At 38.6% G+C, this 26354-nt stretch overlaps 2 protein-coding genes across 3 annotated transcripts; one reads left to right on the forward strand and one right to left on the reverse strand.

The window, feature by feature from the left end:
* Positions 1 to 866: 866 nt before the first annotated feature.
* dars2 (aspartyl-tRNA synthetase 2, mitochondrial) lies at positions 867 to 10644 on the reverse strand. Of its 2 annotated transcripts, XM_088343219.1 has the most exons (18): positions 10361 to 10644; positions 9497 to 9676; positions 8464 to 8563; positions 8318 to 8384; positions 8130 to 8231; positions 7836 to 7931; positions 7631 to 7754; positions 7326 to 7372; positions 6429 to 6535; positions 6207 to 6276; positions 5922 to 6101; positions 5056 to 5163; positions 4908 to 4970; positions 4614 to 4766; positions 3526 to 3744; positions 3307 to 3417; positions 1965 to 2040; positions 867 to 1304 (listed from the first exon to the last, which is right to left on the reverse strand). In XM_088343219.1, exons 6-18 carry the CDS (start codon positions 7926 to 7928, stop codon positions 1102 to 1104), a joined length of 1554 nt encoding a protein of 517 aa, XP_088199345.1. In that variant the 5' UTR covers positions 7929 to 7931; positions 8130 to 8231; positions 8318 to 8384; positions 8464 to 8563; positions 9497 to 9676; positions 10361 to 10644; the 3' UTR covers positions 867 to 1101. The 2 variants fall into 2 exon arrangements, with proteins under 2 accessions (XP_088199345.1, XP_088199336.1); XM_088343210.1 differs by lacking the exons at positions 9497 to 9676; positions 10361 to 10644 and adding an exon at positions 8632 to 9208.
* cryz (crystallin, zeta (quinone reductase)) lies at positions 9481 to 25979 on the forward strand. The gene is made up of 8 exons (XM_088343231.1): positions 9481 to 9642; positions 12753 to 12905; positions 14818 to 14981; positions 16430 to 16481; positions 19348 to 19497; positions 21920 to 22021; positions 22122 to 22217; positions 25086 to 25979. Exons 1-8 carry the CDS (start codon positions 9535 to 9537, stop codon positions 25245 to 25247), a joined length of 987 nt encoding a protein of 328 aa, XP_088199357.1. The 5' UTR covers positions 9481 to 9534; the 3' UTR covers positions 25248 to 25979.
* Positions 25980 to 26354: the final 375 nt, after the last annotated feature.

The raw sequence follows: 26354 nt of genomic DNA on the forward strand, positions 1-26354 counted from the left end.
CAAAAAAGTGCTGCAGAAATACGGAGAAAAAAAACTGAAAATAAATACATATAATAAACACAAATATTATAATTATGACATGTTTAACGCAACACAGTTGGCAGATTATTGTTCATGTATTTTTTGCACATAGGGAATGTTTATCATATTTAATTATGTAACAAAAAAAATGTGTTGACAACGCTTTAAAAAGAGGATTTAAAAGTTTTTATAGATTTTTTTTCTGGATATATTTTTTGTCCATGCATAAAATTAGATTTATTGCTTTGTTATCGTTCTTGTTTCGTATTACAATTCCAAAAGTAAAATTAATCCTGGATAAAGGTGGTAAGAAAAGTGGAGTTGATAGGAGTGATCAAGAGCTCAATATCTGGCCAGAACCTCTCTATAATTGGACATGAGAAGAATATGATAGCAGAATAACAGAATTGACTTTAGGATCCTGCCCACCATCATTTTCCGAGTATGACATTTAATGCTAAACATGAAAATCTTTTTTCCCCATTGTTTGTGAATAAATGTGTTGTCTTGACAAAACATCCCTCATCGTGCGGTATTACAATACGTAGGGTAGGTTACTAATGTAAGCTGAATGATAAAGCATAACACAGAAAGTCTGGATCTTGCCCAGTTTAACATCGTTGACATACTATAGAACGCCATTTTGTGTATGATAAAAATACGTCGCTGGCTAGATCTGGCACCCAGGTGTGGAATTTGACATCTTTAACCATATACACTATTCAGGTTTGTAAACAGCACTGCATCGTCCTCCAGTACCCTGTAACTCATGCCTTCTGCTGGACTTGCTCAGAGACTATTCGTGTGATTCACTCTCACATTAAAGTAATGAACAGCAAGTCATGGAAGTTTCAATAATTGCACATTTTAATTAAGGCAATTTTAAAAATACACATTACATTATGTCTTCATGGTCATCATCATTTGAATCTTTTTTATATTCAGTAGAACACTTTATATTTTCTGGTCTTATACGTTCCATGATTGTGTAGTTTAGCATCAAAGGAGCATGATTACTCCCAGTAGTTAGTTTGTGTGTTGTCTTGATAATATAAAAAATGTGTAAAAGTCAATCTTTCTTTACTCTACATTGCCGCTTTGCCCATTTTTGTCTCCTGTTTCTGCAGGCCACTTGACTGAAATATGGTAGGATTTGAGCTCCTCCTCTGACACCAAGTCAGGTGCACGGCTCATCAGGTCGTGTCCGCGGAACGACTTTGGGAAGGCAATGACATCACGAATACTGGAAGCACCCACCATGATGGAAACAAGCCGATCCAAACCTACAAAAATGCACGCATAGTACAGTAATGTTACATTGTAATACTATCCATCCATTGTTTTCAAATACCAAATGTATGTGATTGATGTACAGTAATTCCTCGCTATAGCGCAATTCCTATTCTTGCTTCATCTTAGATTTAGACTAGGTAGGTAGGTAGATAGAATAATTATGCATTCAGACATCTACATGTATATGTTGTAATTCGTGTTATATTTGTTTACATATACATCAATTTCATCAAATTGGTTTTGAGACACTCAGAATCAAAGCAGATGAATATACTGGTATTTCAGTCTTGTTCTTGAGGACTACACTTGCATTGAAAAACTAAAAATGCAATAGGGATAGTTCAGAAGGGTTCTTTTTCTCACGTGAAATTTTATAAATATCTTAAAGAGTAAAATAAATGAATGATTAAAATTATTCCAAGTACAGTCAAATGTAGTCAGAAACCTTGCTTTACACTCAATAATGTACAAATTTTTATACTTGATAGCTCGTATTTCTTTATAAATCTGATGGATTCAACATGAAATCGCATCAAAAATTTTCTTTATACAGTTTTACTTGCTGAACAAATACATTCAATTTTTTAACAAGATAGGCAGAAATCACAATATTTTAAAAATTAAAAACATCATTAGAAATGAAATCTCACCGAGTGCAATACCCCCATGTGGTGGTGCACCCGAGTCCAGAGCTTCCAAAAGGTGACAAAGAGGAGCTGGATCCTCCTGCATGAAAAAATGGTGACAATTACATTTTTCTTCATATTGTATACATTTTCAATTCCCAAAACACATAAGTAAAATAAATATATGTACTGCAGATGCACAAAACAAGCTCTGCAGAACACAATCTTTAGGTTGAGATGAAGCCCAGTAAATTGTTGCTTGTGAGACGTGTAGGGCAAATAAGCCCAGCACAACAACGACTACCCCATTCTTCTTTTCTCCTTTTCCCGGTTGGCCACAGACTCAAAAGACTTTCCCTTTTTCTTTTCCAAAACTCACATTTTTGTTTCCACTGGACTATCAGGCTACGTACACTTTTGTTTCGTCAGGACCACCTTTTCTCCTTTTATCTTTCCATTATTACAAACAGAACTGAACATTAGCATGTCACCCGGGTTCAAAGGACTACGGCCTTTGGAATGACAGAGACCAGATATCTGCAGTGGGTTACAATAAAGTCTGATAACATAACGTTTCCTATTGCAATTAAAACATTCAAGGCCAAGTATTGATTGGGATCATTTTCCCATAACTAGTAAATGTGCCGTTTGGGGAATATTACTGCGTTCAAATTTACTACGCTAAATTTCTGCCCATTGGCTTCAAACACAATTAACGAGGGCCCCCAGATATCGGGAGAAAGGTACCACCTTCCCCCAAAAAAATGAATCACGTCTAAGAGGCGTGATTTTGGTCCAGCCTCACTGCCCCTTTAAAAAGAGATTAACCAGAATTCCCCCTCTTGGACTTCTCGCACGTCAGCCGCGCGGAACTCACCAGCTTGCATTGCGGGACTTCCATTGGCATATTAAACATCATACCGTTGCTTCTTGGGGTAAGTTAGCAGAAATTTGTTTACGAAGGAGTTTCCCCAAATTGTTAGCATTATATTGGGAACCTTTTGGTTCCTTTTACCAGAAACTCAACTTTTTATTGGTGGATTTTCCCAGTATCACTTGCCTTTTCTTTCTCTTGTTTCTTGATGTTTTAATGCATCAACCAATGGTTTTGTTTTAGATTACTCTTCCTGGTTCATTGGTTACATCTCTTTCTGGATTCAGAACTCAAAGTTATAAGTTAATTTAAAATTAAATCAATTTGTAGTGAGTTTCTGCTCCTTCAGACAAAAGAGAGAAATTTCAAAAGTAACTCTGGTCAAGCTCAAGTGATATCAAGAGGCAGATTTCTTAACCAATTTCAACAAAGAATAATTCTTTTCAACCCTTAATATATTCAAATTAAAGCAAAACCCCTACAGGAGATCACCTTGAGAATATTCTTCAAAATGTGAAGTTGCTCTGACATCTTGTGGATGCGAATTGAACCTCCTCCGATCTCACACCCGTTCAACACAAGGTCATAGTGCTGACCACGGACCTGGTATGCCCAAAAAGAAAGGTAATTACAAATCCTTTTCAATAAATAACAGAATATTATATCACTCAAGCATAAATAACTTTAAATACACAAGTGACATAAACATACTTTTTCTGGCTCTGTATAGAGTAACTGTGTGTCCTCTGGCACCGGAGCCGTGAATGGATGATGAGCTGACTCGAGACGCTCTGGCTCGTCTTCTTTCGTCAAGAAGAGAGGGAAATCCACAACCCACAAGAAATGAAAGTTTGATGGGTCACGGAGTGTCAGGCCACATGACTCCAGAAGTTCTGCACACTGTAAACGAAGACTACCGAGCATTGGGCGCTGAAAACAAGGCAAATATGTTAGTTACAAAAAGTATGCTACCAAAAACATGCAGGAGTAACATCACACCTATCTAACCCAGGTATGTCAAACATTCGGCCCGCTGTAAATTTCTGAGTATGTCAAAGAAAAAGCAAGGCTCTAGTTCATTTCTATCAAAAGAATATAAAAATATAATATAAAATATATTTTTAAAAAAAAAAGAAAAAAGGAAGCGAGGTGCTCCTTTTAGCCACTAGGGGCAGGAAAAGTTAAACAAGTTGACGGCCAACAAAGGTCCTATTCATGTTTGGGACTACATATTTTTGGGAACAGTTGTTCTCTGTGATGAACAATAATAAAAACAAAGCAGCGCTCAAGGTTAACGAACATACACTTGGATTACATTGTTAAATGTGCTGCTACTCAGGATTTGACACCTGGTATTGATGCACTGGTGAAAGCAACAAAAAAAAAACAGTTTTAAGAGCCAGCAGCACCAAGTAGACTGCCGCAGTGCAATTTAAGAGAAGGGATGTACGCTTATTGTTTCTTTTTTATTTGAATCAAAGCAGTATGACGAATGAGCCAAGCATTTTTCTATTCATAGCTCCCAATTGAGTTTGTTTAGTGAGTGGAGTTGGTTGTAAAGTTGAATTATATTCAATTGTTAAATTAAAAAAATTGTTAACAAATTTAGTGCCAAACATGAAAACCATTTCTTCCATTGTTTGTGAATAAATGTGTTGTGTTTAGTAAAGATCCTTTTTCATCGGTGATTATAGTTTGGAGTGTACCCACCTGCGAATATAATGTCTGGATCCGGCCCAGGAGCCAACCTGAGTTTGACATGCCTGATCTAACCTCTGCGGGGCTCTCGTGTTTCATACCAGAATGTTATAGGGACCAGCAGCTATGAGTAGAAGGTCTCCTGGTTTGGCAGAAGTCTTCATTAAAACGACGTCAATGGTGGAAGTTGACAGAAACTTCTTCAGAGGAGACTTCAATGTTCCATCCTCTCTGATCATTACCACACTCACCTCCTTGGGACCACACAAAGGATGTTTTATCATGAAAAGGGTATTGTTAATGGTGTAAGCATGACTAGCCTCATGTGGAGCGGTCACATTTTTTTCCCAAGTTTGTTAGTCTGAAAACAAAATAATTAGAAATAATCCTCTTACCTGATTAAAATGAGCTTTGGATGATTGTTTTAAGTTGTCTATATCTTTCAATTTAAATCGTTTCTGAAAATAGTTAAAGGCGATAAAAACATAGATTAAAAATAACCAACAAAAAGATTGACTTTAGTTTCAACATATTTGCCCTTACTGTTCCGCTGGGGACACAAATGGCCAAAACAGAGCTTTCTGCTTTGCTCACAGCAGATTTGAAGAAAGTGATATCCGTGGACAGGAAAACATCTCTGAGGTCCATAAGCTGAAATGAAATGAAATGACAGAGATTCAATGTTAGTTGTACAAGCTCTTTTTATCCTAGGCATTGTTGACATACTCAGCAAAGTCAACATTAATTATACAGGGCACACACAAATTATACAACTTCCTAAAAATTATTTTTTTTAAATAAATTTTATGGAAAATGTTCACCAAATGTTCCTTTGAAAAGTGAAAATACCAAAGTTGCAACAGTGTGTATTGAAAGATGAATTATAGTAGAAAACACAATTTTGAAGGAGAAAACGTGATTTTTAGGATTACTGACCGTTTATTACACCCTAGCCATCGATTGCACACTTATGAATGAAACTGTTAAGGGACACTGTGTTTTTCTGTGCCTCTAATTATATAAAATAAAACTGCCATTTTGCTGCTAAGGGTACCCCAAAAAAACAAAAACCTTGTGGAAAAAAAGAGAGAAAAATGGTAGAGTCCTTGTTTTTTTTTCTTTTTTTTTATTGATAGACAAAATCATTTCAACATAACAGACAGTCACACTTGTTTTTACCTGCACGACACAATACAGCAACACATAGTTATCAAATAATACAAACTTTCCCTTTAAGGTTTTCCCATATCTGATAGTTTAATTTGATGTACTCGATATAAAATCAAGTGCTCAATTTTCTTTTTCACACATTCAAGCATCAATTATCTAGTCATTTATACTGTGCCCGAAATTGTAGTTTAACAGTATAAGTTGTGTTCATATCATCAAGAAGCCAACTTAATCTTCACCTTCATGCCGAATCTGGTATCAGGTTTGTCAACACCATATTCTCTCATGGCCTCTTCATATGTCATTCTTTGGAAAGGAACTATGAGAGGGCCTTTCTCTGCAGGCCATGAGTATTTCAACAGACCTTCCACCAGGCACATGATGTCTGCCTGGTCCACAAAGGACATCTCAATGTCCACCTGTCAAGTCACATTCATTATCGGGCTGAGTTGAAAGCACAAAGATCCTGTTTCCAGCCACAGAAATCACAATTAGGATTGTTTACTAAGAATTATTAATCCCACCTGGGTGAACTCAGGCTGACGATCAGGTTTGGAGCCTTCATCTCGATAGCATCGAGCAATCTGGAAGTACCTAGGACAGTAATAATACCCATTTGAGTTGTGCATTACCGCATAGATTTAGAAGAATATGAAGTGATTCGTGTATTTTCTTAAATTCATCATGAGGTAAGTGAAGGCTGAGTAAATGTGTGATGACAATGTGAGCTAAAAGAAGGGTCCCACCTGTCAACACCAGCCACCATTAGCAGCTGCTTGAACTGCTGGGGACTTTGAGGGAGGGAATAAAAACGTCCTGGGTCTCTGGATGGAACCACAAACTCTTTGGCTCCCTAATAACAACAGAGATGTCAAGGGGGAAACTATTGAGCATTGTCACAATAAATCAGGCATAAATTCAGATTACTCTTCTTGCATTGGGTCCTATTAGAATTAATTGGCATCCGCATGTTACAGCAAGTAAGGCAGGCTGCTCAATAAAAACAAAATGGCAATCGGATTTTATCTTTGGATCACCAACTGTAATCAAATTTAGGTCAGACACAATGGTTGGCTGTCGAGCTTGCGTTTTGTGTGTTTATAAGCTACTTCTTTTATAAACTGTCAATAATGGAAGCTTGGTACAATTCACCTGGCCTGTCAGGTTCTGTACAATATTTCCAATCATTTCTGTAAACAATTTCAAATATTCCGCAGTCATTGCACCCAATGGCTCCATAAGAAACAATAACATTTGTGTTTTTAACACATTTGACCAAAGAACGCAATCTTACCAAATCATAGTTGATGGCAATGTGTGGAGAGGGCAGATCAAAGTTAAGATTTTACTTGAAATGAACTAATTTGAATGGTTCACCTGTACGTGGACACGGGTTAGGATAAAAAAAAAAAAATCAGTTTGTGTTGATTAACTCTATTAAATGAAAGCTATTTCATTAGCTGTACTGCATTTATACTCAAGTTTAAATGCAAAAAATATATTTTTTTGTAGCAAATCTTTACTTTGCGGAAATTCACTTATGTGAGGGTTTTAAAATGTATCACTGGCAAAAAGTAAGGCAACACTTGCAGTTTTTTTATCCCTAATATTTCATTATTGCCTATTTCAAGAATACTACTTACCCCAGGTGTTCTTTTAAACAATGTCGGTGTCTCTACATCAACAAAATCTACAAAACAGAAGAAAAACAAAACAAAAGGAGCAGGTAAACTCAGTAGCGGTTCAGAGAATGGGTTAATGGGCACATTATGACAATGCAGGCTGGTTTACTGATAATGTAAGGGTACAACTATTTAAATTCAGTGCTGAAAATGAAATAAACATATTGGTTTCGTATGCACCCTGTTAATTTAACCCAATTGAGGATTTAGTCAGGTGAGATGGATGGATGGATGGACTCAAGGAACAGAACTATCAATCCTCATACCATGATTATTACAGAGATAATCTCTCATCTTCATGACAAGCTCGGACCTCAGTCTGAGGTTCTTCTGTAAGGAAGACGATCTAAGGTCCAGATAACGAAACTGCATGCGTAAAGACTCTGATTTCTGTCCAACAGAAAACATTGTCGTAATTGACACGAGCATCATTACCAGTGTGTGAAGACAGAGCAATGGGTTTCTACTTACGTTGACAAAATCTTTAATCTCAAATGGCAACTTCCGGCATACATTGAAAACCTTCACATCCTCAGCAAGGACTTCAACATCTCCTGTTGGCATCGCCTATTAGAAACAAAATGATTACTAGGACATCTCGAAAAACTATGACAATGATCAGAAACACACATCAGAAAAAAAAACATACTAGAAAATCATTAGGTTGTGTTTTGCAGAAACATTAAAATACAGGACAGTGTTATCAGTCAGTAATTATTGTGGGTTTTTTAAAGCAAATAATTATATGAAGTCTACTGAACACACCTTATTTTCTTGTCCTGTTGGCCGTTGCCTTACTTTCCCAGTTACCTTGATGACAGACTCTACTGTGAGATTACACAGAACTTCTTTCAAATTCCGGGCACTCTGAAAACAAGGCCAGAAAAAAACATTTAGTGCAACAAACATTGCTGTACAATAAAAGCACATGATGCCATGAATAGATTGCTTACTTCCTGTTGAGGTACTAGTACTTGGGTCAGGCCAGTGAAGTCTCTTAGAATAACAAACAGGTCTTGTCTGTTTAGGACACACACAAAAAAAGAAACATTTTATTTTTGGGAGAAAACGTTATTTCAAAAACAACACAAATCAGCACCTTCGATATTGGACCCATCCACACAACGAGACCTTTTCGCCAACATTCTCAGATCTTAATTGTCCGCAAGTGTGAGTCCTAAAAGACAAAGAACTGCTTCCTGGAGACGAAAAACAAGAGTAAAACAAGTCACAATTATTTCTATTCACTCATAACATTTTTTATTACCTGTGGTTGCAGAATTGCAGGAATGGGAACTATCAGGACAGCTCGAGTGTCTTAATTGAGCTCTTTGAATGAGACGTTCTGAACCCGAAGTCCAAGTTATATGCCGATAAGTAACTTTATAAGATCTAAATGAAAAAAGTGCTCTCTGCACAATATATTTGCAAGTTGTTGACATTATGTTTTTGATTTAGTCGGGTTGCACGATGATGTTCTGCACGAGATGTGTCATATTACATGTGCAGAAACTATTAAGATATAGTAAAACGAGTCTTAATGTATTAGAAAAACTGTTCGCATTACATAAAAGAAATTATGTATTACTTCAAATCACTCGCCCTGTCTTGTTATGATCACATTAAAGGGCAACGCTGAAAAGGATGAACACCGGCCATTTCTTTCCGTCTCATACTGGATTAATGGTAGTTTAATAATTACATCAGCGAACATACAGTTAAACATTAGAGGGTTTGTACAAAAACAAAAACAAGGTCAAATTTCGAAGCTCGCTTGTCAAATACGGGATAGCCCTTTCAAAACAAACAAACCCCCATGTTCTGTAACATGGTTTCTTCCAACTACTTTTTCGCTGGAATATATTCACATATAAAACCGAGAGCGCCCTCGCGTGGTTTGCTATTTGAAAGTATGTCAAAAAATATTAAAGAGGCTTAAACTTGTATAAATAACTTGCTGTTTGGATACACTCTGAAATTCGGTTTGGGATGTGGGAGGGATTATTCCTTTGCCTGCAGGGAGATTTTTATTTATCATTTTATATATATTTGTAATTATATCGTTTTTGTCCATAGGGTGGCGCTGCATTGTATGAAATATATGAGTGAAGCGAAACACAAGAGTCACATACTGAGTTAAGTGAAGTCTATTACTGTATAGCACAGTAGGATGTCGGGGTTTAAACTAATGAGGGCGATCCGAGTGAGTGAATTCGGAGCTCCATCTGTCCTGAAACTGTACACCGACGTGAAAGTTCCACAGCCTGGAAGCGGACAAGTGAGTCTGCACAGAACTCAACCCAAGAGGCAACCTGTAAAACAATATAGTATTGGTACAACTTTGAAAGCTGCAACATTCTGTACTCTTGTAGTGCATTCACATTCTTAAAAACAGTACTGGAATTTTCCACTTGTTTGACAAATCCAACACTATTTGTATCTTATTTTTATATACTTTTTAGTTTGTATTCTCATGCCTGTCAAACTCAGCAGATTGCCCCCCCCCCTTATTAATGGTATAAATTCCCGTTTACGAAGCAATAATAAACTTTACAAACACAACTTGCAACCTATTTACTGACAGCAAGACAGACTGTGTGGAATATACACGGTGATAATTTGTGTATTACCAAATAAAAAACAAACATTTTTTTCAGCATATTTCTTCGTTCTTTTCCCGTTAGCAGTAAATATAATATTGCCTATTATATGCAAACCAATTAGTGTGCTAAAAATGTTGTGCATGTAAAAAAAGTTTTAAAAGCAGAGTGTGTATTATTTAAGCACTGAATATCGCTGTATTTTGTTTTGCAACGAAAACGAGGGCTATAAAGCACAAGGAAGAATTCGAACAATGGATACTCCAAGTGATCAAAACGCACAATTTTACTTCTCAATTTTTCTACCAGCCCTTTTGAGGTTTTTGGCTACCCGGATCGGCAAAATTGTTAGATACCAGAACAGAAAACAGGACCCACTCGTGTTGCGTTACTCACAGTTCATTGGGGAGAAGAGAAAGGAGCGCACACTCGATCCGGAGTTTGTTGGTCGCAAGGAGTAGGTTGCACAGCCGCGGAAGTGGGACTTCCCTGGCTAGCGATGACGGTGTCGGAAAAGGAAAAAGTCAAAATCAAACAGATCGTGGCGGGAGCAAAAACACAGGAAAAATGGAGATTCTCAGACGCACCGACCAAAGGCTAATGATAGGACAACGTTTAAATATTGACAGGGGAGCCAATCCGTCAACGAGCTTCAGCTGGTGTCCATGTTAGGAGCCAATTGGGCGCCATGGCAACCGTGAACCCACCCTCAAGGTACGGCTCCAGAAGTCCCCAAAAAAAAAAAAAATACATTGCTCTCAAGAATGGGCTGATGCTCCAGAGGAGGGTGGCCTCACTTCAGCCTCCAAAGGTGTGGCAAAAGCAGGAGCAGGGAGGCGCTGGGCCGGCAGACAGGCGTCGGGTCAGGCGGATCGCCGGGCGTCGGGTCAGGCGGATCGACGGGCGTTGGATCGACGAAAGAGTCAAGCAGGCAGATGTAAGCATCGAGCTGGCAGACGTAAGCGTCGAGCTGGCAGATTGAGAAGTCGAGCTGGCAGACGGAGAAGTCAAGCTGGCAGACGGATGAGTCGAGCTGGCAGACGGAAGAGTCGGACTGACAGACGGAAGAGTCGGGCTGGCAGACGGAAGAGTCAGACTGGCAGACGGAAGAGTCGGACTGGCAGACGGAAGAGTTGGACTGGCAGACAGGCGAATCAGGCAAGCAGACGGGTGTGGTAGGCTGGTCGACGTGCGTGGCGGAGAGGCCGACCTGTGCGGCGGAGAGGCCGACCTGTGCGGCGGAGAGGCCGACTTGTTCGGCGGAGAGGCCGACGGGGACCTCGGACAGATCAGCGCCAAATTTTCCCTCAATCCCCATTCGAGGTACAGCAATTCCCATGGCGGGCGAGTCCGTGGGCCGAATGGGCTTGAAACGCAACAGCACGGCAGTAGGAGAGCCCCTGGGAGGTGGGGCCCTTGCCAACAGCCGACGAGACAGGAGCTCAGTCAGCTGAGCTAATTGCTCCTGCTGGTGCCGCATGTCTTGTAGATTTTGCCAGAACAGCAGTTGAAGGGCGGTGACGTCACTGGATAATCGCCAGATCTCGCCCTCTGTCCGGTGCAATTGCTGCAGAGCTTAGGGAGTTTCCAGCTCTCCCCGATCCGCGCATGAGTGAGCGTTCGCTGGGTCTATTTTTGGGTCGGTGCGTTCAGTCAGAGACCAGAACAGAAAACACTCTCGTAACGTTACTAACAATTTATTGGGGAGAAGAGAAAGGAAAGCACACTCGACCCGGAGATTCGTTGGTCACGGGGAGTAGGTTGCTAGCGATGACGGTGTCGGGAACGGAAAAAGTCAAAATCAGGCTCATGTTATATAAAACGAGAGCTAAAAAGCACAAGGAAGAATACAAACTACGGAGACTCCAAGTGATGATAACGCACAATTTTACTTCTCAATTTTTTGCCCAGCCTTTTTGTGATTTTGGGTACCCTCAATGGCAAGATGGCCGACAATTAGGTCATTGCCCTCTAGGTGAGGCTCATGTTATGTAAAAAAAAATTCAAAATTCTCATCCAACAAGTGTTTTTAAAAATGCACGTTTATTTGATAGTTGATGTATTTTTTTCTTATATTTTGATATATATTTTTTAATGAAGCTCTATTAGGGCGCCAAATAATACACAGTCCCTTCAAGTTTCTTTGATCACACAAGAGAAAATATTAACATGGTGGTGTGAGATCATATTTCATTAGCACATAAAGATTATAAAGAATTGGGAAAGAAAAAATGTAATTGAAAAATGGGTTTTTGATACCGGGTCTTGTCTTTAATGATGCCATTATTGTTACTCTTAAGAATATGCTGCCCTCTTCTGACAATTTAAGCAAGAGCAAAAAAAAAGTGTCATCTGACAAATACCCAATAAGACGCAATTTAAGTGTATTTGTGAGAACAGAAAAAGTAATATAATCTTTTGCAGCGCCGTTCCTGTCTTTATTTTATGTATCAAATCACAAGGAGCATGAGTGCTTGCCTTTACTATTGGTTGATACTCAAGAACTAAGCACTTGTAATTGTAATTGGTCCAGGGTAAAAACCTGGTATGCAACTTCCCAATATTAAAAGTACACTAGTGCAAATATTAAACACATTTTTAAGACATCATCATTATCTGTTTTCTCGATAAATCCTCTACAAAACAAAACAACACTTGTGGAGGTTCTGTACCTCCTCGTCTTTGAGCACAGATAATTTCCAACTTAAAAACTAGAATTTTGATATCTGGATAGACATGTTGACTTGCAGCATTTAACACTTCTGTGCATTCATGTTCTTTGGTGCAGGTGTTGATCCGAGTCCACGCGTGTGGAGTTAACCCTGTGGAAACGTACATCCGAGCCGGGACTTACAGCCGGAAGCCCTCCCTGCCCTACACACCTGGCACCGATGTAGCCGGCATTGTGGAACGTGTCGGCGAAGGCGTCACGGCAATAAAGGTTATTGACTTTGTGTGAAAAAGTTATGTGCTTTACTGTCTTAGCTCTTGCTAAGACACTGGAGACTACCACTGATGCCATTGATCAAAAGAAAATGTGTCATAGGGATGTTTATTGATTTCAAGAACGCTTTTGCCACTGCTGAACATACTATGTCAATCCATAAGCTCAGAAAATTGTAATCGGCAGCGTTGCATTAAACTTAAACCTAGATCAGTAGTTATCATCTGGTCTGACTTGAGGACCCCCATCCCACAGTATTTACAAGCCGCGACCCAAATCAAGAAAGCAATTCTGAAATGTATTGAATGAAAAGATTGTTCAGTTTGAATCAAAGATAGAAAAATGTATTCACATTAAAATAATAAAACAAATGGCCAAGCAAAACTTTAAAGTGACATTATTTATTATTTAGTGCCTTATTATTAATGCTTTAACCAAACTCCTTTATTTAAAAAAACTAATATTGGTTTGAATAATAAGCAAAAATAAATGAACTATCACATAAACATGCATATTTAGAAAAATACTCATAGGTCAAGAAATGTGTATGTATTTGACATAGCATAAGGCTCGTCTTGAGAGAGCTGACTTGATTTTCCCCATCGGTAGGGTAACCCCAAACCCAAAACCTTACGAGAGTCTATGCAAAAAAAAAAGAAATACAAATGGTCCATTTTGGTCACTTTGAGTTTCCATAGTTTGGATTCTTCCTTGTGCCTTATAGCACTCGTTTTTATTTGTACGACACAATATCGAGACATCTAGTCGTCAAATATTACACAGTGTGTCTTTTAAAGTCATAATATTTCCTTTTAATACTAAATTAGCTGCATTTTTGATTAAATCCAAAACACATTACTCCAACATCTTTGTCTTACAGATGATAAAAAAACGTTATTGTTTTTCTCTGTTCTGCAACATAGCCGGTGTTAACTTGCATCCGTAGGACACTATTGCCATCTACTGTAACTGAAATCCCGCCCAGTTATTTATTTTGTTTCTTTGCACTATTTTACTAAGGCCCGTGACTCACTGAAAACACGTGTGTGACCCACTTTTGGGTCTCGATTGACCAGTTGAGAAACACTAACCTAAATATCAGACATCCGCAGGTCCGAGAGCGTTCACCATTCGGACCCCGGTGCTGTGGAATGCACTACCCTCTGAGATTCGATCTGCAACCTCAGTGGAACTGTTTAAATCTCTGCTTAAAACACACTTCTATTCTATATCTTATGAATGAACTATACTTCATTTTGACAATATCTGTGTATTACTCGTTCTTGCAACATCCGTTGCAGCCTGGTCATCCTTGAAGGGGAATTACCTCATGTGCGGTCTCTTCTCAGGGTTTCTTCATTTTCCTCATGTTGAGTTTTTCCTGGCCCTCATGTAGGTTTCAGATCAGGGCATGGTGTAATAATAGTCTGTGGTTTGCAATAATCTGCGGTCTGTGCAGCCCTTTGGGACTTTTTGTGATTAAGGGCTATACAAATAAATGTGATTTGACTTGACAACAATATGTTACCTAGAATGGGTCTACATCAAATTGACAATCATTTAAGTGCGTTGTCCCTTACCGATCCATTGTGAGACCAAGGTTTATTACGTTATATATTAATGACATATTGTCAGTATCAAACAATCTTAAATTCACATTTTTTGCAAGTGACAACCCCTTAAATCCTCTCGAACAAACACAAAACTAAGAATTAGAAGTTACACACATCATTTAATACCAAGAAATTAACATACAAATTAAATATGAAAAAGACAACATACATACAATTTGGAAGATCATATATGTAAACGATCATGAGATTTAAATCCAAATGAATAAAATTAGCATTGAAAGCGTTACTAATCACAAAGTGTTTGTATTAAGGTTTCCCATAATTTGGCTCTCCAGGTAGGAGATCGTGTTTTTACCACATCAACCCATTCTGGAGGGTATGCGGAATTTGCTGTAGCTGCAGACGACAGCGTCCACAAGCTACCGGACGCTTTGGACTTCAGCCAAGGAGCGGCCATCGGCATTCCGTACTTCACTGCTTACAGAGCTCTGGTTCACAAGTGAGACACTACATTTCTTCAATCTTTTCATGACATTTATCAGATAAATTTTAGGAATTTTTATTTTGGTTTTCCTTGTAATCGGCAGGCGTCCAGCTTAGATGACGTCACTGATCGCCAACAATAGAATGGAATAGTCTTAATTGTTATTGATAACAAGATAATTAACATTGCTTCCAGTATATTGACGTGGCACTCCAGAATAAACATGTAATAAATTATAAACGCTATTAAAAGTGATGTCCGTAACTTCAAAATTATTCGACTTGCTGTTGCTTCTTCTGGCTGAAATCATCATTGCAGCCTCTGTCAAGCTGCCCTCGACGCTTTCAGATAAACTTCTTTTTTCATCTTTTTGGAGGTTTAGGTTGGCATTTGGACTGTTTTTGAAACAGTCCTTTTCTTACTTTCCCCGTTTTTAATTGAGAATGAAAACAACCAGCATGTTAAATCAATCGATCACCACAGTTTTTTGCGCCTGTTAAGGGAGGTGATGGCTCTTGGGAGTAAACCGTCTCAGAGCCTATTAGTCTTTGTTCTAAAGAGACATTGTGAATTATTTAGTGCTTCCTAGTGGTAAAAAAACTTAATTTACTTTCAATTAAAAAAAAACTATTTATTTAGATTATTAGAGAAAATGACTAGCATGCATTTTAAAATACACTCAGGTCGAGAATGTTTTATTTTTTATTTTACATAACATGTCGTTCACCTGGGCAGCACGGCGGCGCAGTGGTTAGCTCTTGTGCGGCACAGTTCATGTCATGGGAACCTGTCGTGGGTTCAAATCCAGCTCCAGACTTCCTGTGCGGAGTTTGTATGTTCTCCCCGTGCTTGCGTGGGTTTCCTCCGGGCACTCCGGTCTCCTCCCACATTCCAAAAACATGCATTTCAGGTGAATTGGCCGATCCAAATTGTCCCTAGGTGTGAATGAGCGAATGAGTTGTCTGTCCCTGTGTGCCCTGCGATTGGCTGGCAACCAGTTCAGGGTGTCCCCTGCCCACTGCCCGGAGATGGCTGGGATGGGCTCCAGCCCCCCCACGACCCTAATGAGGATAAGCGGTGTAGCTGATGAGATGAGATGATGAGATGTCGTTCACCTAGAGCCATGACATGATTGTCTGGCATCTTGCTGCTACAGGTAACCTCAAAACAAATTTTGTTGTGAAAGGCTGGCAAATTAGTTACTTGAGTCTCTTTGTATTCTTATTGTCATTTAGCATTCGTTTTTGTTTGCACTACACAATATAGCGACATCTGGTGGTCAAACATTACACCATGTCCGGAAGCATGTCAAAGAGGTGGTAGCCAGGGGAAGAAGAGTCCTTAATTATGTCGGCTCTGGTATAAATTCCCCCAGACTGGGCACAGAGCAGCCAATGATTTGCTAGGCTGTGTGACTGACTGCACTTTACTGTCGCAATCAGATGTACAAATTTGTGTTGCAGGGCCCATGTAAAGCCTGGTGAGACTGTCCTCATTCATGGCGCTAGTGGAGGGGTGAGAATATTTTTTAACATACTCAATGAAAAAAAACATCTGACAAAAGATTATTATCTGGGGTGCAACAATTATTCGATGAATCGACAAGATTTCGATTATTGAATTAATTAACAACAGTAAAGCGCTTTGGGAGGTCTTTATTGACTTGAAACGCTCTATATAAATGCAGACCATTTACCATTTAACAGTTTTTATATTTAGTGCCCCCTAGTGGTAAAATCAACTTTTATTCTGTAAAAAGAAACTAAACATTGATTTGAATAGTACACAAAAATACATGAACTATCATACCAATGTTATTTTATATATAAAATCGAAGGTCGACAAATTTTGATTTCCCACTTAAGTCGCCATCATGTTTGCCTGCCATCTTGTTTGTATCTTGTTGCGGCTCTGGTCAAATATTACTCACTGGGGGTTTGATATTATAAATGGCCTTTGGATTAGAAATGTTTTCATGAAAGAATAATCTCTTGTTTTAAAACCGAAATGAAATGTTTGCTGTTATCAGTACCGAAACGTGCTGGAGGAAATGTTTACGTCTTATTTTTTTCCCGACAATCTTTAATATTGGATACTCCACACATGTGAGTGTCATCTTTACAAATGATTCACTGTTTCTAAAAACAATATTTTGGAGGTGGATGGCTTTGGTCTGTCTTGATTTCATTCACATTTCTAAGATAAACATGATTTGTTTTGTACTTTGAGACAGTATGGATCAAAACTGGAAACGTGACCTTGTAACCTTAAACCACGGGTTGGAAACATTTGGCCCGAAGGTCCGATCAGGCCCACCAACGGATTTAATCCGCCACGCAAGAAAAAGATGAGAGCAGCACAAAAAATGAGGCAAAAATGACCTGCAGTTTTAAATATGTCCACCAGGTATCGCAAATGTGTTCAGTGTTTTTCATTACTTTTGTCATTTTCAGTTTTTTCATACTATTTAGTACTGAGTCATACTTTAAAGTACTTTTCAAGACGCTTGAATACTTTCAGAACTTTTTGATACTTCTATGTAAATGTTAAGATTTTTAAAAGTTCAGATTTTGTAATTTTCAGTATTTTTAATACTATTTAGTCCCTTTTCATACTTTTCTGTTATATGTTTAATAATAATAATAATAATAATAATAATAATATATGTTTAAATACTTTTAGAACGGTTTCATACATTTCAGTACGTTTTCCACTTTTTAACATTTTAGTTAATTTGCTTTTCAGTACTTTTTCATACTCTACTACTTGTCAGTACTTTTTCATAACATTTACTACTTTTTCATGCTTGTCTGTTCTGTTTCATACTTTTTAATACTTTTAATACTTTTGAAATATATGCATACTTTTCAGCATATTTTTTACTTTTTTACATTGTAGTTGTTTGTGCTTTTCAGTAGTTCTTTATACTTTAAATTACTTTTGATACATTTAAATACTTTTCTGTTCTTTTTCATTGTAAATGAAATGAAATGAAATGATCTGCATTTATATAGCGCTTTTCAAGTCAGTGACTTCCCAAAGCGCTTTACATTGTGCTTCACATTTCCCAATAGCGGCTGTAATGTGTGCAGCCATGTAAGGCGCTAACCTGCTTATTGGGGGTAATTGGGGGTTCAATGTCTTACCCAAGGACACTTCGACATGTAACACGGACAAGCCGGAATTCGAACTGGGATCCCTTAATCCTAAAACGATCGCTCTACCTCCTGAGCTACTGCCGCCCCCGAACTATCTGTGTGCTTCTCAGTACTTTTTATACATTTTATTATTTTGTCCTTTTTTGGGCACCTTTCTGTATTTTTTTGCGATTTTTTTTTCCCACTCTTGAATACCTAAAACATTTTTTTACTGATAGTGTTATGTGTTATGTGGCCCCTGAACAATAAATGAGCTTCAAACCCTTTCCTTAAAGGGACATTGTTTATTACACAGCGCCTTTTACTTGTAAATTAATCATTAAAAAAACTTTATATATATATATATATATATATATATATATATATAAATATATAAATTTGAATAACAAGCAAAAATACATCAATTTGCATTTATTTGACACCAGAAAAATAGCATTCTATTTAGGTGAGGTTGTGGGGCCATGTTTGTTGCACCAAAGAGCCGCATGCTTCATCAGAGCCGCTTGTACAAAAATGATATTCATTTTGGGTGCTTTCACACGAAACTTAGCTAAAGACACTCGCAGAGGCCTCAAGTACAACTGTGTGTATCTTCACAAAAAATCATTTATACACACACATTCTAAAGTAGTTTCCATAAATTAGATTCAATTTTCATTCAATTCAATTAGATTCGATTTGGTAAATAACGTCGAATTTCCCTTCGGGGATGAACAAAGTATCTATCTATTTATCTATCTATCTATCTATCTATCTATCTATCTATCTATCTATCTATCTATCTATCTATCTATCTATCTATCTAGAGGAAGCTGGCATAATTGTTGGACACCTTGCTGCTAAGAGTACCCCAAAAAAACAAAACCTTGTGAAAGGCAAAAAAATGAGAAGAAAAATGGTGCGCTTTGGTCACTTTGAGCCTTCGTAATTTGTAATCTTCCTCCTACTTTATAGCACTCGTTTTTGGTTGCACTGCACAATTCAGCCTCATCTAGCGGCCAAATGTTTTAAATATATGTTTTCTACCATATTGTATTGGATTGATATTCAGTTTTTAAAATACAAGTATTGACGTGAAAACAATTTTAGTTTATTACATTGTTTGAGAGAATCTTGATACATTACTTGATCTTTTTGAATCATTTCATTTGATTTCATATTCAAAATAATTGATAGTAAAAATACGTATTGATTGCGGCCCTAAGCGAGATTTGTGTGCTTAGGTGGGTTTGGCGGCATGTCAGCTCTCCCGCATGCTTGGTCTCAAAGTGATGGGGACCGCCGGGACCAAAGGGGGAATGGAGCTTGCGGCCAAAAATGGAGCCCACCAGATGTTCAATCACAGAGAGGACGACTATATTAGCAAAATAATGGTAACGTTTCACACACTTCCTGTCCTCTCATGACCTTAGCCTACAGTCATTTTGCATGACTTTTTTTGCAACTAAATTAAGTTTATTTATACCACAGACCCCCAGGATATGATATGAAGCTACAAAATTACTGTAAAGCTGGCTAGAAACCCTCAGTTATGCATGAACTAATTTATGTAAGAACAACATTGAAAAGTTTTTTTTTTATCTATAACTAGTGTAAAACTTTGGAACAATCTCAATGAGGACCTGAAGCAGAGTCAAAATACCCATCAGTTCAAGAAAGGTACAAATGTTTATTGTTTAGTGGGTACAAAGGAGAATGACCATGAACAATTACTGGTTAATTAGATTTATTAAAAAAATTTGCCGGACTTGGAGTTGCCGGGCATTCTATTTGGGCGAGGTTGTTGGGGCCTTGATTTGTTGAAAAAAGTGCCAGGGAGCCACTAGGGATTGCCAAAGAGCCACATGGATGAATGCAGCTCCAGAGCCGCTTGTACACAAAAGCAGATGTTTATTAGTTTTGTTGGTATTAATTGAGGGTGCCTTGACACCAGACTTAAAAATACTCCAAGAGACCAAAGTACAAGTGTGCAAATTTTCACCAAAATTCACACACACACACACACACACACACACACACACACACACACACACACACACACACACACACACACGCGCGCTTATCTGGATTTATGAATACATTTAGATAACAGTCCTAATTGTCGATTGGTTACGGACATGCAACTTTGTCAGGGTAGTGATTTGTGTGTCTTCTCCGTATTTTTGGATAATCGCAACCTTTAGTTATCATCTTGCTTCCCCTTTTAGCATCACTGACCTAGAGCAAAGAATTATTGTACAAAAAATACAGTATTGTATCGCCAACTCGCACACGAGATTTGCAACTGAACAAAGGGAAAGGCATTGTGGGAGGTAGTTCGCCCCAAAGCATACCGGCATTTTAATGATGCCATAACGCAAACCAATAGCAGACCAGCGTTTTATCTGACGTTGACCAATAGAATTTGATAAGTGTTAATGTTTGCATTTTTTTTTTTTTTGGGTGATGTCGTGGAGTGTGGTAAATGCCGTAAAAAGTGTCCAACCCCCCGCATCTTATTTCACACTGTGAAATGTAAAGGAGGAGTGCTTTTTCTCCTCAGTGAGTTTTAAACAACACCCAGGTCGTGAGACTAGACAAGCACAAAAAGCGCTTGACAGAAGCATTTCCGGTGAAATTGTTACTACAATAAAACAAAAAAACACGAATATGGAACAAGTATTTGGTCTATCCTATAATAATAATAATAATGATGTTATTACAAACATAAACCTTTAAGTGATGGGATGTGTATAAGACAGATATGTTCCACTGCTGGAGGGCAGGAAAACGGTAAGTAAAGACACTGGACAAGTACTTAGTGCAAAAAAATATGTTGGAAAATTCAAAACAACAAAGTCTGGTGTCCTTTGCTATATGGATTTATTTGAAAATTGTTTCTAGCGCAATTGTTCTGAGAGAAGGTAATAATGGTGGCAATGCTTGAGAGGTTGGGAGAATTGCTGATAGGCTTTGGCGCCTCCTACCAGACTAGGGATTGAGGTGACGTTGACAAAAGGATGTTGATGATCTCTTTGCCTAACTCCTGAGCTCGCCATCATGATTTAGGTTGGGTATTTGGGCACCAGGCCAGTCCAACGGGTCATTGGGTATTCAAAACAGGTACCCATATACCAGAGTTCTTCTTAAATCTGTAGCTGTCACTCCTTGCTCTTCCGCACAACTAAAAGGCTATCATAGCTTGACTAGTGCCCAGGTGATTGAGGTGTTGTCATGTGGCACATTCAGAGATCTCTTAGTTGTGTAAGAAATAACGATATTTGGCAGGGAAAACCCACTGTTGAGGATTTTAACCTTGGTTATAAAAAATATATTCTGGGCTTGGAAATAGAGACAGTACTGGATGTCCAACAAAACATCGACACAATGTCTAACCCTTGTTTGTATAGGAAAATGGGGTCTTTTTCAAAGGAACGAAGCCTCGAATGAGTAAAAAGTCCCCACACCTTTATCTTAACTTGAAATTTGCAGGTGATCCGGAAACACTCCCGCCCTCCCCCTCAGTAAAACAAATATTACTTGGAACTATGTAGAGATGTACAAAGACCGAATGAGACGTCAAGTGAACACACCAAGATTTATATAAGTAAATAGTTATCAAAATAATACAGTATTGTGAACGTGAAAATAACTGAAAAGGGTGAAGAGTGAACAGAAAACTCACACACTCATAACTGCACATTTTGATATTCTAACCAGGAAAAACATTGTAAGGCGCGGTTACCGTACCCTGGGGGTCCACTCTACAAAACTGTACTACACTTCTTTAAAAAGTGCTTTGGTATTCTATTGCAGGATGCAACGAAAGGCCAGGGAGTGGATGTGATTGTGGAGATGTTGTCCAACGTCAACCTAAGCAGAGATCTTCAAATGATGACGTGCGGAGGGCGTGTTACTGTGAGTGTCGAGTGTTCCTAGTTCAGGTTTAGTTTCACTTTACATACATCTGTCTTCCTGATTGACGACTCATACAAACATGATCTCTTCTCCTTCTTAGATTGTTGGCTCCAGAGGTCCCATAGAAATAAACCCGAGAGACACGATGGCCAAAGAGAGTAGCATCATTGGAGTTTCCCTTTTCTCTGCCACACCGGTAAAATATTCATCAGATCAACAGACATGAACGTCAAATGCAGTGATGTGAAGGGGCAGTCAGATTTACAAATAAACGATCGGTCGTGTCAAGTCAAGTCAAGTCAAATTTAATTATATAGCCCTTGATCACAAAAATGTCTCAAAGGACCGCACAAGGCAAGGCAAGGCAAGTTTATTCGAATAGCACAATTCATACACAAGGCAATTCAAAGTGCGTTACAGAAATGGCAAAGAGACAGATTAAAACACACAATTACAGCACTAAACAGTTCATCCTGTTTAGTCCTGGCTCTGGGCACCAGCAGAAGGCCTGTCCCTGCACAGGATTACAATTACACAATTACCTGATCTTAAACCAACATGCGGGCAAGGGACAACTCAAAACCTCAGCGTGAGGAAAAAGAGAAACCTTGAGATGGGACCTCACAAGTGGTAATCCCCCTTTCAGGATGACCAGGGTGAATTAGATTTAGCATTACAGTACACAAACATAGTAAACACGAGGTAACATGTTAAAAATTTGTCCGGAAAGTGCATGACAGCAACAACGCCCCCAGCCTGTAAACTAGTCCAGAAAATCTATGATGGCCACAACGCAGCTTCATGCTATTCACCATTTGATAGGCAGAGCAAGAAAGCAATGTATGAACTGTCGCATAGTACAAAAAAAAACTTTTATTGTCTTACCTTAACTTATGCACTGCTCCTTATGAAAACCACTATAGATATGAAAAAAAACTCCAAGCAACAAAATCAAAAATACTGGATGGCTTGGCTCGCGTTACCTTGCTAATCCATCTATTAGCTGCACCGTTTTTGCTCAGTAGGGTCGCGGGGGTGCTGGAGCCCATCCCAGCCATCTTCGGACAGTGGGCAGGGGGAGACCCTTAACTGTTTTCCAGCCAGTCGCAGGGCACGCATAGACAGACAACTCACTCGCTCATTCACACCTAGGGATGATTTGGACCGGCCAATTAACCTGACATGAATGTCTTTGGAATGTGGGAGGAAACCGTAGTGCCTGGAGCAAACTCACGTAAGCGCGAGGAGAACATGCAAACTCCAAACAGGAAAGTTTGATCCCATGACCTCAGAACTCTGCCGCACATGTGCTAATCACTGCGCTGCCTTGCTGCCCTACCTTGCTAATATTATCACAAATTTTATTGTTTAGGGCTGAGGTGTACGCCAAATCAGAATCCTTGGTCTCACTATCGCCCTCTTCCATGAGGCAAACAAATTGCTTGGTGCTACTTGCGAAGCAGCGACCGTAGCTGTATTTGCTGAGTACCATTAATCAATGCACAGCACAAAATAAGTTACATACTAATTGTATTTGTAATATGTGAAAACTCAGCGATTTTAAAATAGATTTAAAAAAAAAAGTGAAACAAGAAAGAGTCTAAATAAATATAACCGTTTAATACTATACAGTAATTCACATTTCCATGATGATAGGTGAGGCCTGACTAAACATCACTGGACAAATGTCTAGTTTTTGAATGTGGTCATTGTGAATAATTACAACAATATTGACATTGTCTTTGTAGTTATTATCATAGCTACTTATAGATCAGGCATCACCGAAAATTAGCACAAAGGGTTACCAGTTTGATGTGCATTTTGAAAACAATGTGTTATTGATATGTTATTACTATGTTGCTACTATATTAGTACCTAGTTGTTGTTCTTATAAGTTGAGTTAAAATAATCTCAGTCAACCACTTAAACACATGTGTCAAAGTCATGGCCTGCCGGCCGAATGTGCCCAGCCACATTATTTTACGAGACACTAAGAGAAGCACTCGACAAAAATGAGCCACTATGACCTGCAGTTTTAAATGCGACTCTTGGATGTCACCAAAGCCAGGTACTACTAGCAAAGCAACGACTGTAGCTTTATCTGAAATGAAATGATATGCATTTATATAGCGCTTTTCAAGTCAATGACTTCCCAAAGCGCTTTCATTGTGCTTCACATTTCCCAATAGCGGCCGTGATCTGTGCAGCCATGTAAGGCGCTAACCTGCTTATTGGGGGTATTGGGGGTTCGGTGTCTTACCCAAGGACACTTCGGCATGTAACACGGACAAGCCGGGATTCGAACGGGGATCCCTTAATCCTAAAACGATCGCTCTACCTCCTAAGCTACTGCCGCTGGCTACCATTGATCAATAAGAACTTTAAGGAAACACAACCCAGAAGTATTTTACTTAAAGTGAAAATCACAGACGCGCTGACTAAAGCTATATGAACAATACAATTTTTTTTTAAATAGCACGTGGGTTTCTTTGCAGAAGTTTAAAAGAGCCTTGGCTCCTGTTATTGATATATATAAAATCTAACAGCAACTTCACCATAGTCAGGAAAATATTTTCATAAAAAAAGACCTACATCATTAAATCTATCATTTAAATAAGAGTTTTTATGCTTCATTTTTGACATTTTCCAGTCTGCACGAGTTTCCCTGAGTTAAAAAAAAATCTAGCTGACCTGAAAGAGTTGCCCAGCCCTCAAGCTAAGGCACACTTTTTATGCCATACAAATGCAGTACTAGTCTGGCCCCCAGAGACGGATTTTTTTTACCATGTGGCCCCCGAGCTAAATTGAGTTTAACACCCCTGCACTAAAATAAATTGTCAGTTAGAAATGAAATTTTCTGGAAAATCACAAAGACACATCACTGGTGGGCTATTTCCAGAACCTCTCCGGGGCCTACGCAGGTGTTCCCAGGAGCCTACTTAGTGCCCGTGGGCACCACGTTGCAGACCCCTGTCCTAGATATTGTCATGAATAAGTACAGCAATACAAAATGCCTCATCTAATTGTGTTTTCCAAGATGAACATTATTGTTCTCCTCACTCAGGTGGAGAGGAAGGAATGCGCCGCCCTGCTTTTTGCTGGGATGGAAGCCGGTCGGTTGTGTCCGGTGGTCGGGGCCAAATATCCATTGGACGGGGCCCCTCAGGCACACCATGACATCATTGAATCTCCAGGGGCCGCTGGGAAGATTGTACTGACCATGTGATCATGTATTGGGATTTTTTAGAGGGGAATGGAACAAACCAGCCCTGCGACTGGCTTGCAATCAGTTCAGAGTGTCCCCTGCCCACTGCCCGAAGTTAGCTAGGATGGGCTCCAGGACCCTACTGAGGATAAGCGGTGCAGAAAATGGATGAAATAAAACACATCATGATGGTTTGTGAATCATAATCATGCTATGTGAGGTTAGTGTCGATAAAAAATGTTCAAACCTCATATTGTTAGAATATGATAGAATTAAATTGTGAATATAATTAATTGCAGTTTAAAGTGTCGATAAAAACTCATATTGTTGGGATATAATATAGTGAATTTGTGTGTTTAATTGCTGTTAAAGATGTCGGAAAAAATGGTTAAAACGTCATATTGTCAGATATAACGAAATTGTGAATGTGCTTAATTGCTGTTAAAATTGTCGATAAAATTGTTCAAACCAAAAAATATGTCTAAATTGTGTGTTACGGCCCACTTGTACGGCAAATTATGGAATGTGAATACAGAATCGAAAATGAATTTTTATTTTAATTGCACTCAATCATTCATTTTTCCTCATACATAGAACATTTATTCTCAATTGTTTTATAGTCAAAAGTGCCATTGACAAACAACAGAAACTTCAAAGGGACACCAATATGGGGCCACTAGATGTCGTTGTTTTGTTGAGCGCAACAGAAATCGAGTGCTACAAAGGACAGGGAAGAATACATACCAAGGGGAATCAAAGTTGTCACCTAAACACACAATTTTTTGCATAGCCTTTCACAAGGATTTTGCTAGCAGCAAGATAGCAGACTATCATGTCAGCTACTACTCAGTGAGCCTCATGTTATGTAAAATAAATACAAATATCTCGACCTAGGAGGATTTAAAGAAATTTACGTTTGTATTACAGTTAAGGTCTTTTTGATTATCATTAAAATCAATATTGTTTGTTTTAACAAATGAAGGTTTTTTTTTTTTTACCACTAGGAAGTGCAACGTCCCTTTTAAAAGAGAAATAATCTCGGACATTAAGTCTAGTCATGTTTTTTTGTATATCCCTTAATCACAACAAGTCTCAAAGGGCTGTACAGACAATACACAGACATCATTA

The sequence above is a fragment of the Urocampus carinirostris genome, chromosome 1 (assembly GCF_059441175.1).
Source record: "Urocampus carinirostris isolate Australia breed hairy pipefish chromosome 1, RoL_Ucar_1.0, whole genome shotgun sequence".
Taxonomy (NCBI): domain Eukaryota; kingdom Metazoa; phylum Chordata; class Actinopteri; order Syngnathiformes; family Syngnathidae; genus Urocampus; species Urocampus carinirostris.

Excerpts from the sequence above, each read along its gene's own strand:
- dars2 (XM_088343210.1), bottom strand. The coding sequence starts at position 8,806 with ATGTCAACAACTTGCAAATATATTGTGCAGAGAGCACTTTTTTCATTT. Across the intron at positions 7,755-7,835 it reads AGATTAAAGATTTTGTCAAC|AAATCAGAGTCTTTACGCAT; the intron begins GTAAGTAGAAAC and ends TCTGTTGGACAG. Across the intron at positions 1,305-1,964 it reads ACATGGGGGTATTGCACTCG|GTTTGGATCGGCTTGTTTCC; the intron begins GTGAGATTTCAT and ends GCATTTTTGTAG.
- cryz (XM_088343231.1), top strand. The coding sequence starts at position 9,535 with ATGTCGGGGTTTAAACTAATGAGGGCGATCCGAGTGAGTGAATTCGGA. Across the intron at positions 16,482-19,347 it reads TTCATGGCGCTAGTGGAGGG|GTGGGTTTGGCGGCATGTCA; the intron begins GTGAGAATATTT and ends TTGTGTGCTTAG. Across the intron at positions 22,218-25,085 it reads CCCTTTTCTCTGCCACACCG|GTGGAGAGGAAGGAATGCGC; the intron begins GTAAAATATTCA and ends CTCCTCACTCAG.